General features: G+C 52.3%; 1 protein-coding gene across 1 annotated transcript; it reads right to left on the bottom strand.

Moving 5' to 3' along the window:
- Positions 1-6,332: 6,332 nt before the first annotated feature.
- On the bottom strand, positions 6,333-12,148 carry LOC138688249 (endoplasmic reticulum-Golgi intermediate compartment protein 3-like). Its single transcript, XM_069799474.1, is given in 7 exon segments — positions 6,333-6,430; positions 9,542-9,593; positions 9,595-9,665; positions 10,979-11,066; positions 11,679-11,749; positions 11,959-12,004; positions 12,007-12,148. Coding segments are annotated over 7 exon segments (471 nt in total). The 5' UTR covers positions 12,052-12,148.
- Positions 12,149-12,805: the final 657 nt, after the last annotated feature.

The following is a 12,805-nucleotide window of genomic DNA, read 5'->3' on the forward strand; positions in this document are numbered from 1 at the left end:
CTGTTGAATCTCCTTCAAAGGCTTTTTGGCTAAGCTGCTGTTTTATACCTTCCAGCTTGGAAGTCTGGTCTATACCATCTCCAAAAGTCAGCAGATTCTGACAATACTGCCAGGCAAAGATGGTGGCTGCAGGAGACAGCCAGCTGCAGGTGCTAATGGCTGCATCATGGCCCTTTAGCTCTTTCTGGCCACCTGTGCTGCCTACCTGGTGCTCCCCCTTCAACCCAAAGGCGCTGCTCCCAGCATACATCAGGCCTTAGCGTGGGCTGGGCTAGCCAAAATCTGAGCAGGAGTTGAGTGAACAGTCACGCTCCACCCCTTGGTGTAGTCAAACATCTAGCGAACCCGCTGCTTTGGCGAGTGGAGGTACCGTTACTCCTCTTGCCTCGCCTCCAGGGATCTGAGGCAGCGCCAGAGCTTACAGCCTTCGGGCAACCGTTAGTCTCCTATTGCTATGCTGCGCTAATCACGATCCCAGTATCGGACCGAGTCGGAGACCCAAGCGCAGCGTGGACGCTTGTTTTATCAGCGTAAGAATGTACATCCCAGCTCCTGAACCCTATCCCATCCCTTGACAGCGGTACTGGCAGTAGCAGCAGTCGCCAGGCTCCTCTTCCACGTGCTTTTAAGGGTCTGGTACGCCCTGGTCTCCCTGAGGAGGTGAATCTTCGCAGGTGTTCAGGGCAAAATGCCTGTAAGATTTATGCGAGTAAAGTACACGGTGCTCAGCTCTGGCAAGTGAGCCGAGCGTACCGCTGAAGCCATCAAGTTATACCTTAAGGGTGTTTTCACCAGGAAGCCTCAGCGCCTGGAGTTCTGTTGCTACAGATAACGGATTGAACCCCCTTCCCCCTGTGACGGTTGTGTCTGCCTGCACTGTGGACCTGCTCCAGCAGTTTGGCAGGAAAATGAAGGTGCTCTGCTCAAAGAATCGTCCTCAAATGGCTAGTTGGATTAAAACGCTTCAGGTAGTACCAGAAAAACCCCAGTCCCTTTCAGATGTTCACACGGAGAAGGAGGGCATCTGGGAGTGCCTCTTCCCCTCCACCGACTGGAAAGGGGCTTGGATGGCTTTCAGGCATTTGCACTGTCGCGTCTAAGCGAGGTTGGAGTCTTAAGCTATGCAAAACGGCAAAAATCAATGGAGGGCGATGATATAGATTGAAATGTCTCTTACCTGTGTTCCTCTGTCAGCTTCACCACCATGGGCAAAAGTTCATACAGCGCAAATACACCAGGCAGACCCTGGTCTCCCAGTAGCCCGTTGGCTATCTTCTCATGTCGCGTAACCGAAAACGGGTTAGTCCTTACCACCTAGCAGGAAACAAACACAGCAAACGTCGTCTCATTAGTGAGGAACAGGAAAGGCTACTAAAACATGAGTTCAGTGAACCGTATCAGTGTAGCCCTGCCCACTCACTTGTGGGGGGCCTGACAGTGCTTACAAAGGGTCGTAAAAAAAGCACCATCAGGATGGAGTCTATTTTTCCTACAGGCTATCAGTTAAAGCCCCAGCTAGCCCAAAGAATGAGTGATGCATCAGTCCCCAGGCCGGACTGTTTTGGTCTCTGCTGGCAAGTAACGGCACAAGCTGTTCCTCTCGACCTCAACCCCAAGTCCACGTCATCTTCCACCAAAATGTAGTCCACCCAAGCATGCTTCAGGAGACAGCACCGGTAGGAGAAAGCCATATGTATATGCAAGAGTGAGAAAAACGGAAGTAATACATAAAGGCAGGAGAGTGCCAGGGCTGCAGAAGGACACAGGTTGCCCATCTTTATATAAACAAAGATCACCCTGCAGCATTCTCCTGCACCCTGCCATTCTTCTAACCGTTGCCCATACCAGTCCTCCTCTTAGAGCAAATCAACTGGGTTTCTGTAAAATGACATTACCTTCCCCTATTGACATTATCCCTAAAATGACATTAGTATCCCTAATAAGCTATCTGACCAGGAAGGCCAAGGCGCGGCTGGAACTGAACCTGGCAAAGGACGCAAAGAATAACAAGAAGGGCTTCTACAGGTATGTCAGCCCGAAAAGGAAGGCCAAAGAAAGCGCTCCCCCCGCCCCGATGAGCAAGACTGGCAAACTGGTTACAAGGGACAAGGAGAAGGCCGAGGTACTCAACAACTTTTTTGCCTCAGTCTTCACTGGCAGCCTCTCTTCCCACACCTCTCCAGTGGGTGGACCGCAAGACGGAGACTAGGGCAGCAAAGGCCCTCCTCCAGCAAAGATCAGGTTCGTGACCACCTGAGGAACCTGAACATACATACGTCCGTGGGACCTGACGAGATGCATCCCAGAGTCCTGAGGGAACTGGCTGATGGAGTCGCCAAGCCGCTCTCCATGATATTTGGAAAGTCACGGCAGTCGGGTGAAGTCCCTGGTGACTGGAAAAAGGGAAGCATGACACCCATTTTTAAAAAAGGTAGAAAGGAGGACCCTGAGAACTACCGACTGGTCAGCCTCACCTCTGTGCCTGGGAAGGTCATGGAACAGATCCTCCTAGAAGCTATGCTAAGGCACGTGGTGGACAGGGAGGTGGTTCGAGGCAGCCAGCAGGGCTTCACCAAGGGCAAGTCCTGCCTGGCCAACCTAGCGGCCTTCTATGATGGAACGACTACACCAGTGGACGAGGGAAGAGCTACAAACGTCGTCTATCTGGACTTCTGTAAGGCCTTTGACACGGTCCCCCACAACGTCCTTCTCTCTAAATTGGGAGAGATACGGATTTGATGGGTGAACTGTTTGATGGACGAGGAATTGGTTGGATGGTCTCATCCAGAGGGTAGTGGTCAACGGCTCAATGTCCAGATGGAGATCGGTGACAAGCGGTGTCCCTCAGGGGTCCGTACTGCGACCAATACTGCTTAATATCTTCATCAATGACATCGACAGTGGGATCGAGTGCACCCTCAGCAAGGTTGCAGATGACGCCAAGCTGAGCGGTGCAGCTGACACGCCTGAGGGATGGGATGCCATCCAGAGGGACCTGGACACACTTGAGAAGTCGGCCCATGTGAACCTCATGAGGTTCAACAAGGCCAAGTGCAAGGTCCTGCACCTGGGGCGGGGCAACCCCCGCTATCAGTACAGGCTGCAGGATGAAGGGATTGAGACCAGCCCTGCGGAGAAGGGCTTGGGGGTACTGGTGGATGAAAAGCCAGCAATGTGCACTCACAGCCCAGAAAGCCAACCGTACGCCCAGGCTGTATCAAACGAAGCATGGCCAGCAGGTCGAGGGAGGTGATTCTGCCCCTCTACTCCGCTCTGGTGAGAGCCCACCTGCAGTACTGCGTCCAGCTCCAGGGTCCTCACTACAAGACAGACACGGACCTGCGGGAGTGGGTCCAGAGGAGGGCCACAAAAACGATCAGAGGGATGGAACGCCTCTGCTGTGAGGAAAGGCCGAGAGAGTTGGGGTTGTTCAGCCTCGAGAAGAGAAGGCTCTGGGGAGACCTTATCACGGCCTTCCAGTACTTAAAGGGGGCTTATAAGAAAGATGGGGACAAACGTTTTAGCAGAGCCTGTTGTGACAGGACACGGTGTAAAACTACAAGAGGGTAGATTCAGACCAGATACAAGGAAGAAACTTTTTACGATGATGGTGGTGGTGAAACCCTGGAACAGGTTGCCCAGAGAGGTGGTAGATGCCCCATCCCCGGAAACTTTCAAGGTTACGTTGGACGGGGCTCTGAGCAACCTGATCTACTTGAAGATGTCCCCCCCACCACTCACTGCGGGGAAGGGGGCGGGCCGGGTGGACTACACGACCTTTAAAGGTCTCTTCCACCCCAAACTATTCTATGATTACCTTTAAAAAAATCCAATGGCTTACGAACCCTCGGAAAAACTCCTACTGAGTATTCTGAGATTAGCAGGCTTGGTGCATGAATTCCCAGGAGAAATTCTCTAGCCTGTTGTACTAATGAGATTAAGCAAGATCATCATCACCCCATCCGACTTCAACAGGCAGAAGTCGCTCCAACAAGTCACCACGTCCTCCGCAACTACATTATCTGCACAGAGCAACTAATAATCCCCCAACACATTATCTCCAACACTGATACGTTAAAATCGTTTAAGACAAAGATTCTCAACCTCTTCCACCTGGTGACCTCCTTTACCACAGAAGAGTGACCTGGCATGGCTCTCCTTTCAGCTTTCAGGAAATCTTCTCAGCTCCCAGCCTAGATCAACAGCTCCTCCCAAAGGAGATTTATGGGCACAGCAAGTAACAGAAATTAGTTAACCCTCTAGTTAAAACGGCTGGGGGGCGGGGCGGGGAGGGGAGGGGCGGGGGGGAAGGATACGGCAACACTGACTCTCAACAGCGTGCACTGCAAAAACGAGCAGAGCAGGAGAGGAGAGAGATATTCCGATCCTTACAATGAAAAGACACACCGATTCAGACAGAGCAGCACTTAAAACTCGTACCAAAAAGGGGAAGCGCAACAGCTTTGCCAGTGTGCTTTCTAGGCCGTATAAAATGACTCCCTAGCTAGCCAAAGGGCTAATATATGGACAAGCAATCATTTCAAGCGCAACAGAGAAACAAAAACGCAGGAATTAACCACTAAAAGGAAAAACACAGTGGCATGCCCATATATGTTAAGTGAGCTCTAAAGCAGCATGCCAGGTAACAATGCTGGTTATATTTAGACTCTTTCCCACTTCTTAAGGGAACAGAAAGGTCATTTTAGGAGCAACCAAAGCTATCCAGAAGTGCACTCGAGGTTTACATTCACACCATGTTAACATTCAAAGCTGGGTAACAAGTTTTTGTTCTTAATCGGTCCTGTGCTTCTTTTGTCACACCTGATGCACAGAGAAGGCAGCGTACCACGAGGCTGTTTTGTTCCTTCTGCTGCAAGATCCCAACAAAGGCGAATACCTGGAAGGATGGGGGGCGGGGCAGGAGAAAAGTACGTTTGGACGACATACCTCAAAGGAGGTTAAGTAACCTCCTTTTTTGTTTGTTTCGGAAGACCGTTCACGTATATTCACCACTCTGCATGACTAACCAACAACTGTCACAGACTTACACCTCCTCAGAGATGGGCCTCTGAATCCTTCACACAGCAGTTTCGACCCACTTTGCCACACGCTACAGCCCTGGCGGGGCTTCTACAACAGCATGTTTTGTGGTACGGAGAAGCTATGGAAGGTACGGAGAGCCTCCAGGTGGCTGCTTGACAAACGTTAGGCATTCCCAGCAACTGGTACGACTTGAGCTCTGACCGATTATAGCCCAGTGACAAACGGAAATGTCACGTTGTTGGTCTCCAAAACGAGCTTGACACAACTGGAAAACAGCTTGTCCGTCTGCACAGAAATGGGTGAGACCTTGCGTCTTTCAGCACCGAGACAACCAAACTCTGAAAGGAGTTTACCAGCGTAAAAAGGAAAGTCCTCAGCAATGCTGAGGATGAAATAAGAATCTCAGCCTCCGGTATTCAGTTTGGGGATGAAAACGGTTAATTCCCCGGCAGACGCTACTTTGGGACAGAAGTTAAGAACGAGCTCACACAAAACACCCCCTATGGAAGGAATACTGTACAGGCCATCCGCCAGAGGATTTGGATCTCCTCCACACTGAAACGGTGTCCTCGACTGATGGAGACTGAGTTTTCTTTCTTTGCTTCTGTGGTTTTTTTCTGGGCCAAAGAAAAAGCTGAAGCCTGGAATCATGAATCCCTCAAGATGGAAACACCTCTGCGGAAGGACGCAACTTGACAGATGGGACAGACCAAGTCACTACAGAGACAATAACAGCGAGGGAGAGTCCACAACCTATGGGCTGCCACGGATCCATTCTTACAGAAGAATTCTTTGCAGGTAGGAGGAATGAGAAACACCAAATGACACCCGTTGTTTGTGTGAGCGATAAATGCCTGGTCTTTGCTCCCGTAAGGATGCAAAGCCTGCAGCAGAAGTGAGAAGGCAAAGCCATAACCAGGTTTCATTCCAAGACGGCTCACGTAACGGTGAACTAATTTACACAGCTCCCCTCTGGACACCAAATAACCCCAGAAAAGATTCCGTTTGACGAGATACAGCCTTTGCGCTGCTGCAAAGGTAGCGCAATTTGCGCTGCCCTTAAACAGGCACGTGCACAAACTATAGACAACCGAACTCTGCACGGTCTTAGCAATCGTGAGCGCAGCTTCCAAAGGCAGACCAAAACCGCAACGGTCCTCATCATTCTCTGAACACGGGCCCAGGAGGATTTCATTGCACAGACCTTCATAGACGCTTTGGAAAAAAAACACGCGTGCAACACAACTGTATTAATTCAAGCGCTAAGAAGATACAAAAAGGTGTAAAGGTTACCGCACGTCCTCCGACTCTGCCCCGTAACAGCTCTCGCAGCGATCCGCATCCAAAGAACTTGGATCAAACACTTTTTCTTCTTCTTTCCCCAGCTCTAAGACAAAAGAGGATGCAAAGCGACGAGGCAGTGACTAGAAACGCTATCTTGTACTCTTGTTCCGTTCTGTGCGCAACAACTGTTCTACACACAAACGCAACGATTCTGTGTCGCAAGCTGCGCGTCCTGCACCCAAAGCCCACCTGAAACGGTATGCGCAGAGCCTGCTGAGGTGCGAAGTAAGACCAAGAAGCAGAGTGACATTTGTCATCTCAAACGCACCCTCCAGAGCAAGAACCGGCTATCTGTAAGCCTCGCTGGAGCGCTGATCAGACGTTACTTGCCTAAAGGCTTTGTTAAAACATCGTCTACTTCAGACAACGTCGCACAGTAAATGGCGACAATTGTAACAGGACCTGTTACACAAACAAAATTTTAAATAGCAGTCAACGGCAGTCAACAGTGCACAACGCAGAATCCTGTCCCAAGACGGGTAGGGAACACGGTTATACCTTGCTGTGAAACAAGATCAGAGCGAGAGTCTCCCGAACGGAAAATTGGCACCCAGTCCTCCAGGACGACAACGCTGACAAGGCACACACGTTAACCCCTGCTCACTAGAAGTCTCCAAGGAATTTCTACCTTCTTCGTGACTTAACGATTCTGACAATGTCTGTGCCACGTGTGTGCTGAACGCGCAGCCGCAGTACGGCTGGGGCACGAACTCATGGAAATTCATGGTCTTACGTGCAGAAGGCTGAAGAGGGACAAAAACATTGGCTCTTATTATAAGAGGCCCCCTTAAAAGCAGGCCGTTTCAACGCACAAACCCTGAAGGGCAGGACCAAGTCTCTTGCGTAACAAAAGCCCTCTAAGGCTCACTATCCAGGCACGGCTGCGCTACCCTCTATAAGCCTTGAAAAGGTGGCTCCTTGGATCACTAACGCTGGGGAAGGGGACAAGGTACATAGTCAGACACTGCTGAGGGGATAAAACGTTATCAGGGCCCTGTCTGTTGAGACTGGGGGGTATAACAGGCGGACGGAAGCGAGTATTAAACATGTCTGTATTTCGTACTAGCCACAGGAAAAAAAAAGAGATTTTAAATGGAAACCATGAAACGGGCATCAAAATCAGTCATTACCCTTATTTCTTTAATCACATACTCTACGGCAGTGACGCTCAAGCAAATAAGAGCTTTTAGGAAAATATCCCCATTAGTAAACAACCGTGCGAGACTTTCTTTCTAAAGCTCCCAACATTCAAAGCAGTTGAAAGCGCACTTAAGAATTCATTGTTCAAAAAGCGGTACGGCTTTTAATCTCGTAATTACACTCAAAGACAGCGTCGGGAAGAATACAGCTAAATAATCGCGACGCTTTGTCAAAGCCACGATTCCCACCACTTCAACAAGAACACCTGTACGATACCCGGAGTCTTTCAAGACACAGCAACCAGTAACAGCTTTTTAAATGGAATCAGTAGCTGCCCGTTGAGCTGTCGCAGAGACAGCATCCAGAGGGAATGCACACAGCCTGGATACTACAAAGAAACCGCAGCGCATAGAACTCTACACGCAGGGTTTCTTGCCGTTAACACGGTCCTCAACTTGCACGCAGATATGATGCGTGAAATTGGAAAACTCTGTCCACGGTAAAAGGAAGGAAACGGTAAGAGCCGCCAATAAAGAATTCAGTCATTTCTTGTCATTCAATGGAAAGGAGTAAGACGACATCCCAAGCGCAGAACGCAACCTACCACAGAAATCATTCAGCTATTAACTATTTTAATGTAACTATGATTAGGAAAAGCCTCCAGATGCTACTCCGTAAAAGTTGGGTATGCTTTACTAAATTTAAGGTCAATACTGCTACGGCTGCCATTTAAGTAACTGACTGAAGGTCAGCGCTACTAACAGAAACTGATAATCGTAGAGTTTAATGAAGACGCGTGGATACTTCTGACCTAACCTGCAACACGGGTGATGGAAACCAAACTAGCCGCGTGCTCTTTCCAGACAGCAGAAGAAATTGCTTGTTGCCTGCAATGCATCTGATCTCTTTTGAAATGCCTCTTCCAGGTGAGACCGTTTGCTCCTTACGAGCTTCTCCTCCTCTCCATTGATCACACAAGGAGCCAGAGCAACCGGTTCCGACGGAGTAATGCCAACGGAGACTGGCAATACAAGTAAGGCAGGAGGCCTACACGCGTTAACAGAGAATTAGATACAGAACAGCTGGTTTTGTCCCCGGGCGTTACATTTGTCACGCCACAACCTCTGAATACAGAAAGGCTGCTAAGCGAACACAGCAGTAACAGCACTATCACCGCGTTCCCGTGGCAGCAGGAGAAACTCCCGTACCTACCAATCGTTCAGCTCTTGGCTTAGTTTAGCCTTGCAACTTCAAGAACAGAAAAGTTCAATCCGAGTGATACAAATCAACAAATTCAGCTCGTGCCGACACGTAGAACTGCACCATCTCCCAGAAAAAGTAAGAAGGAGCTCGTGTCTTGGAAAGGAAAAGTCAGGACAGTATTACTGTTAGGTTGCAACACTTTGCCAGAATCGTTTCTGGTTTGTATCGAAGCGCAACGATGAGTCATAACACCAAACGAATGTAAAGGAGAGGTTTATGTAGCCAAGGACCACTTACTACAACCTGTAACCGACAAACCAACTAAAATATATTTATCTAGGGAGGCATTAGCACACACAAAGTCAATGCAGTAAGGTGCAAGCTTGGGCTTAAGGGTCGAGTCACTGGAGCCTTCCCTGGAGAGAGGCTCTTTCCTCTAACCAGGTCGTCCCGTTTGCCAGCCCACTGCGATTTAAAGGTACAACCAAAGCCAAGTTTTGCCAGAACAGCTGCTTGATTCCCAGTCATAAAAGACCATTCACGCAGCAGCTTTATTCCTGAAATGCACCCGTGAGTCCTCGTCGTAATTTCAGAGGGACTAGGCAGAGATCTGCCTCGCAAAAGCTGCCAGTATAACAGGAGTTCGCCTGATCGGCCAGTTTAAGAGATCTGCGTGCTATAAACTCTTCAAAAGTTTGCGGTCTTTAAATGCTCGTCAGCTGTCACTTGTGCCCGTGAATCTCAAAACAGGCACACGGTGACGGAAAGACGACGAGAGCGTCCACCCAAGAAAGGCAGAATAGCACCTTACCGTGGCTCTCGGCCTCCGGACTCACACGATTGCCGGCTTTATCCAAACGTTGGTTGTTTAAACGGATTGTGCTCTACATCCAGCTGCTGCTCTCCTGCTACGTCCCTGGCATCGATGCTCAAATCTGAAATCAGTGAGCAAGGAAAGCGGTCTATAAACACACGTTTGTTACGGCCTGCGGCAGGCTGAGGAAGCATTCAGCCAGTGAAAATACAGACTCTTGCAGCGAGGGCGATAAGAACGTGCCAAAGCCGAAGAGGGCGTATGGCTGGGGACAAGTGACGTACAGGGAACAAAACGCACGTTGCGGCACCCTGAACGACCCTTCCAAATACGGGGTTGGGTTTGGTGCACCAGGAGGACGGTTTCCAGCTGCCCAGAAAGCGTTACCCTGAAAGGTAATACACTTAAGGCAAAAGAAACCAAAACCAAACCCCTCAAAGCCCATAACCATTTCCAGGAGTACAGGAGTTAAGCTTCACATTGGTTGAAAGCTGCCTCCTACCACTACCCCCTCACCCTTCCCCCTTCACCACCAGCACATTTCCTCCTGACCCCTTTTCACAAAGAAGACGGAGAAGGTCTGGGGTCTCGGCCCGGTATCGAAGCACCGTGATGCGCTTGCCGGCTACACGCTCTCTTACGAAGACTGACAGCTTCTCTGCACAAAACAGCAGGGGCTTCCGAACTCTCTGGCCTTCCCACGCCCTTTTAAACGTGAGGAAGGCAAAGACCAACAGTATCTCGGGTGGTCACAAGGAAGTCAGACTCACTACATTTAGAGCCCAACGCACTACCCAAAGGAATTACTGCAACACAACAAGAGGCAGGGAAGATTAGCGCACAGTCGGATAACATGCACAGCAGCGGTACGCAGGAAGACTTGCAAAATTTTCCGTCGCTTCACCCCGCAGCTTTGTTTTGAATTTAGTTAAAAGGTAACCCGACTATTAACGCTCACTCCGGTTTTAAAAACTCGGGACAAAGGTTATCACGTGGCGTTGGCGTTGCAGTCAGAACTGAAGTACAAAAACCACGGAAAAGTTGCGCCTCGCCAAGTAACTTCCCAAGGAGACTCTAAAGTGTTCCAGCAACAGTACAGTCAAATCTCGAGTCCCAGGCGAACACCGAACGCTGTGCCAGCGTTCTCAGTATGACCGAGCTCTCTGACAAAGCACCACACCGCACAGAAACGTAAGCGGGTTTATACCTTAGCCTCACGTATCATCTCAAAAGGTAATACAGCCTGCCTGGAAGCGCTGGTTTAAGCGCCCAGCGGGCCTGGCTGGAATCACTGCGTAACCACCAGGGATCACCAATTCCTCCCTGTCCGTGGCCCAGGCAGCAGCGCAGCACTCGGAAGCACCGGGCACACCGAGCCTGTCGGGCCCTCGGCAAGTATGAAAATTATCCCCAACGTTCAGAAGGCTGGCTCACAAGCACAAGGCGTATGCGGAAGAATAACATCGAGATTGATCTTCGGTTTAGCTCCCCTTGATTTGTCAAGGCGCAATTCCGGATGAACCTAGGAACAAGGGAAAAACGGAGAGTCCTGTTTCACTTGGAAGCCCATCAAAAGGCCTCCTTCTTTCCCTCGACTGCTCTGGCTCACCAGCTGATTTTTAAGAGGTGGGATTCAAGAGACACCTGAGCTGCTGCCTCCCACCGCAGCCAAGCGCTTGCCATTTCTAACGCTTTTTTTTAAGAAAGGTAGTAACTTGGGAATCTTAGAACCTGGGGTGGGGACGGGGGCTCCCGCGCTTCCTTGCTTTCCTTTGCATTGCCTGCTCGTAGGCGGCAGAGGCAGCGAGAAGAGACTTTGGGACGCTCTCCTGCCACCGCGTTACAGGAAGCCACAAGCCACCCTTGGCGCCAAGCGGCTTTCGGGGGAGGGCAGCCCGCTCCCGGCCTCAAGGCCACCAGCTCGGAGAAAGAAAAAAACCCCACGCAGATCTGCGGCGGGTGAAGCTGCCGCGTGGGCAGCCCGCAGGAGGCGGCGGAGGAGGCGGCGGAGGAGGCGGCGGCTCGGCGGGGGTGCGGAGGCACGGCAGGCCGCCCCGGGCCGCAGGGCCGCCCCGGCCAGAAGCAGCACCGCGGGGCCGGGCCGGGCCGGGCCCCCCCCGACGCCGCCACTCACCTCCTTGGTGAGGTAGTACTGCAGCTCCGAGAAGAAAAGCAGCACCATGATGAGCCCGCTGACAACCGTCACTGCCGGGGAGACGAGAACCGCCGTCAGCCCCGCCGGTCGCGCGCGCCCGCCTCGCCTCGCCTCAGTCCCGCCTCAGCCCGCCCGCCGCCGCCGCCGCCCCGAGCCGCTGCCGAGCGCCGGCCCGCAAGGCCCCCCCGCCGGCCGCCGCCCCACGGCGAGGCCCGGGCCCGCCCGCCGGCCCCCGGCCGCCCTCACCCCGCCCGCTCACCCAGCGCGCCCCCGCACGTCTTGACCCGAAAGCCCTCCAGGGTCTTGTCTTGGGGAAGGCATCGAACCGCTTCAGCCGCCACAGCGAGTCCATGGCGCCGCGCGGCCCGGAACCAAACCCGCCTTCCGGCGCCGGGCCGGCACCGCCCCGCCACCGCCCCGCCGGGCAGCGCGGCCCGAAGCCGGCCGAGGGGGGGTCCGGGGGGACGGGCGGGGAGGGGCTGGGGCTCCCGGGCTCCTCCGGGGCGGGAAGGTCCTCGCTGCCGCCTCGCCCTCTTCTGACCCTCCCTGCCAGCGGCCCCCGGGCCTCTCCAGGACACCCGAGAGACGCTGACTGTGCCGAGATCGGTTAGCTGGGAAGGGCTTGAGACCAAGGCGGAGCTGCTGGCAGAGAGCAGTTTTCACTCAGTTTGACCTCCTCCCCAGCCCAGCCCAGCCCAGCCCCTGCCTCCAGCTTTGAAAGGGCTGGCGTTTGTGACCCCCGCCCTTCGGAGAACAACCGAGCTGTCCCTCAGGCTGGCTGTCGCAGCGACAAAGCTGAAAGCCAATCACCTCGGGAGAGTACCAGCGCTTATTGTGCCGAAGCACGGAAGGAAAAAGGAAGGAAAAGAAGGAAAAAGGGAGGAAAAAACCGCCGCGCTCTCGCCCCACCTCCCATCCCTGGCCTGCGCCCTTCACCCCTTCCTCTTGCTACCACCTCCGTGTTTCCCTCTCTCGTCACAGGGAAGGGCTACGAACTCAAGAGGTTAAATCGTACAGCAGCTCGCAATAGCTTACTCGTGCAAGTGAAAAAGACAGCATAAGCTTTTCCTAAGCCACATACTTGCCTAGCCCTTGCTTTTTCCTAC

This window comes from Haliaeetus albicilla, chromosome 2 (genome assembly GCF_947461875.1).
Source record: "Haliaeetus albicilla chromosome 2, bHalAlb1.1, whole genome shotgun sequence".
NCBI classification, from domain to species: domain Eukaryota; kingdom Metazoa; phylum Chordata; class Aves; order Accipitriformes; family Accipitridae; genus Haliaeetus; species Haliaeetus albicilla.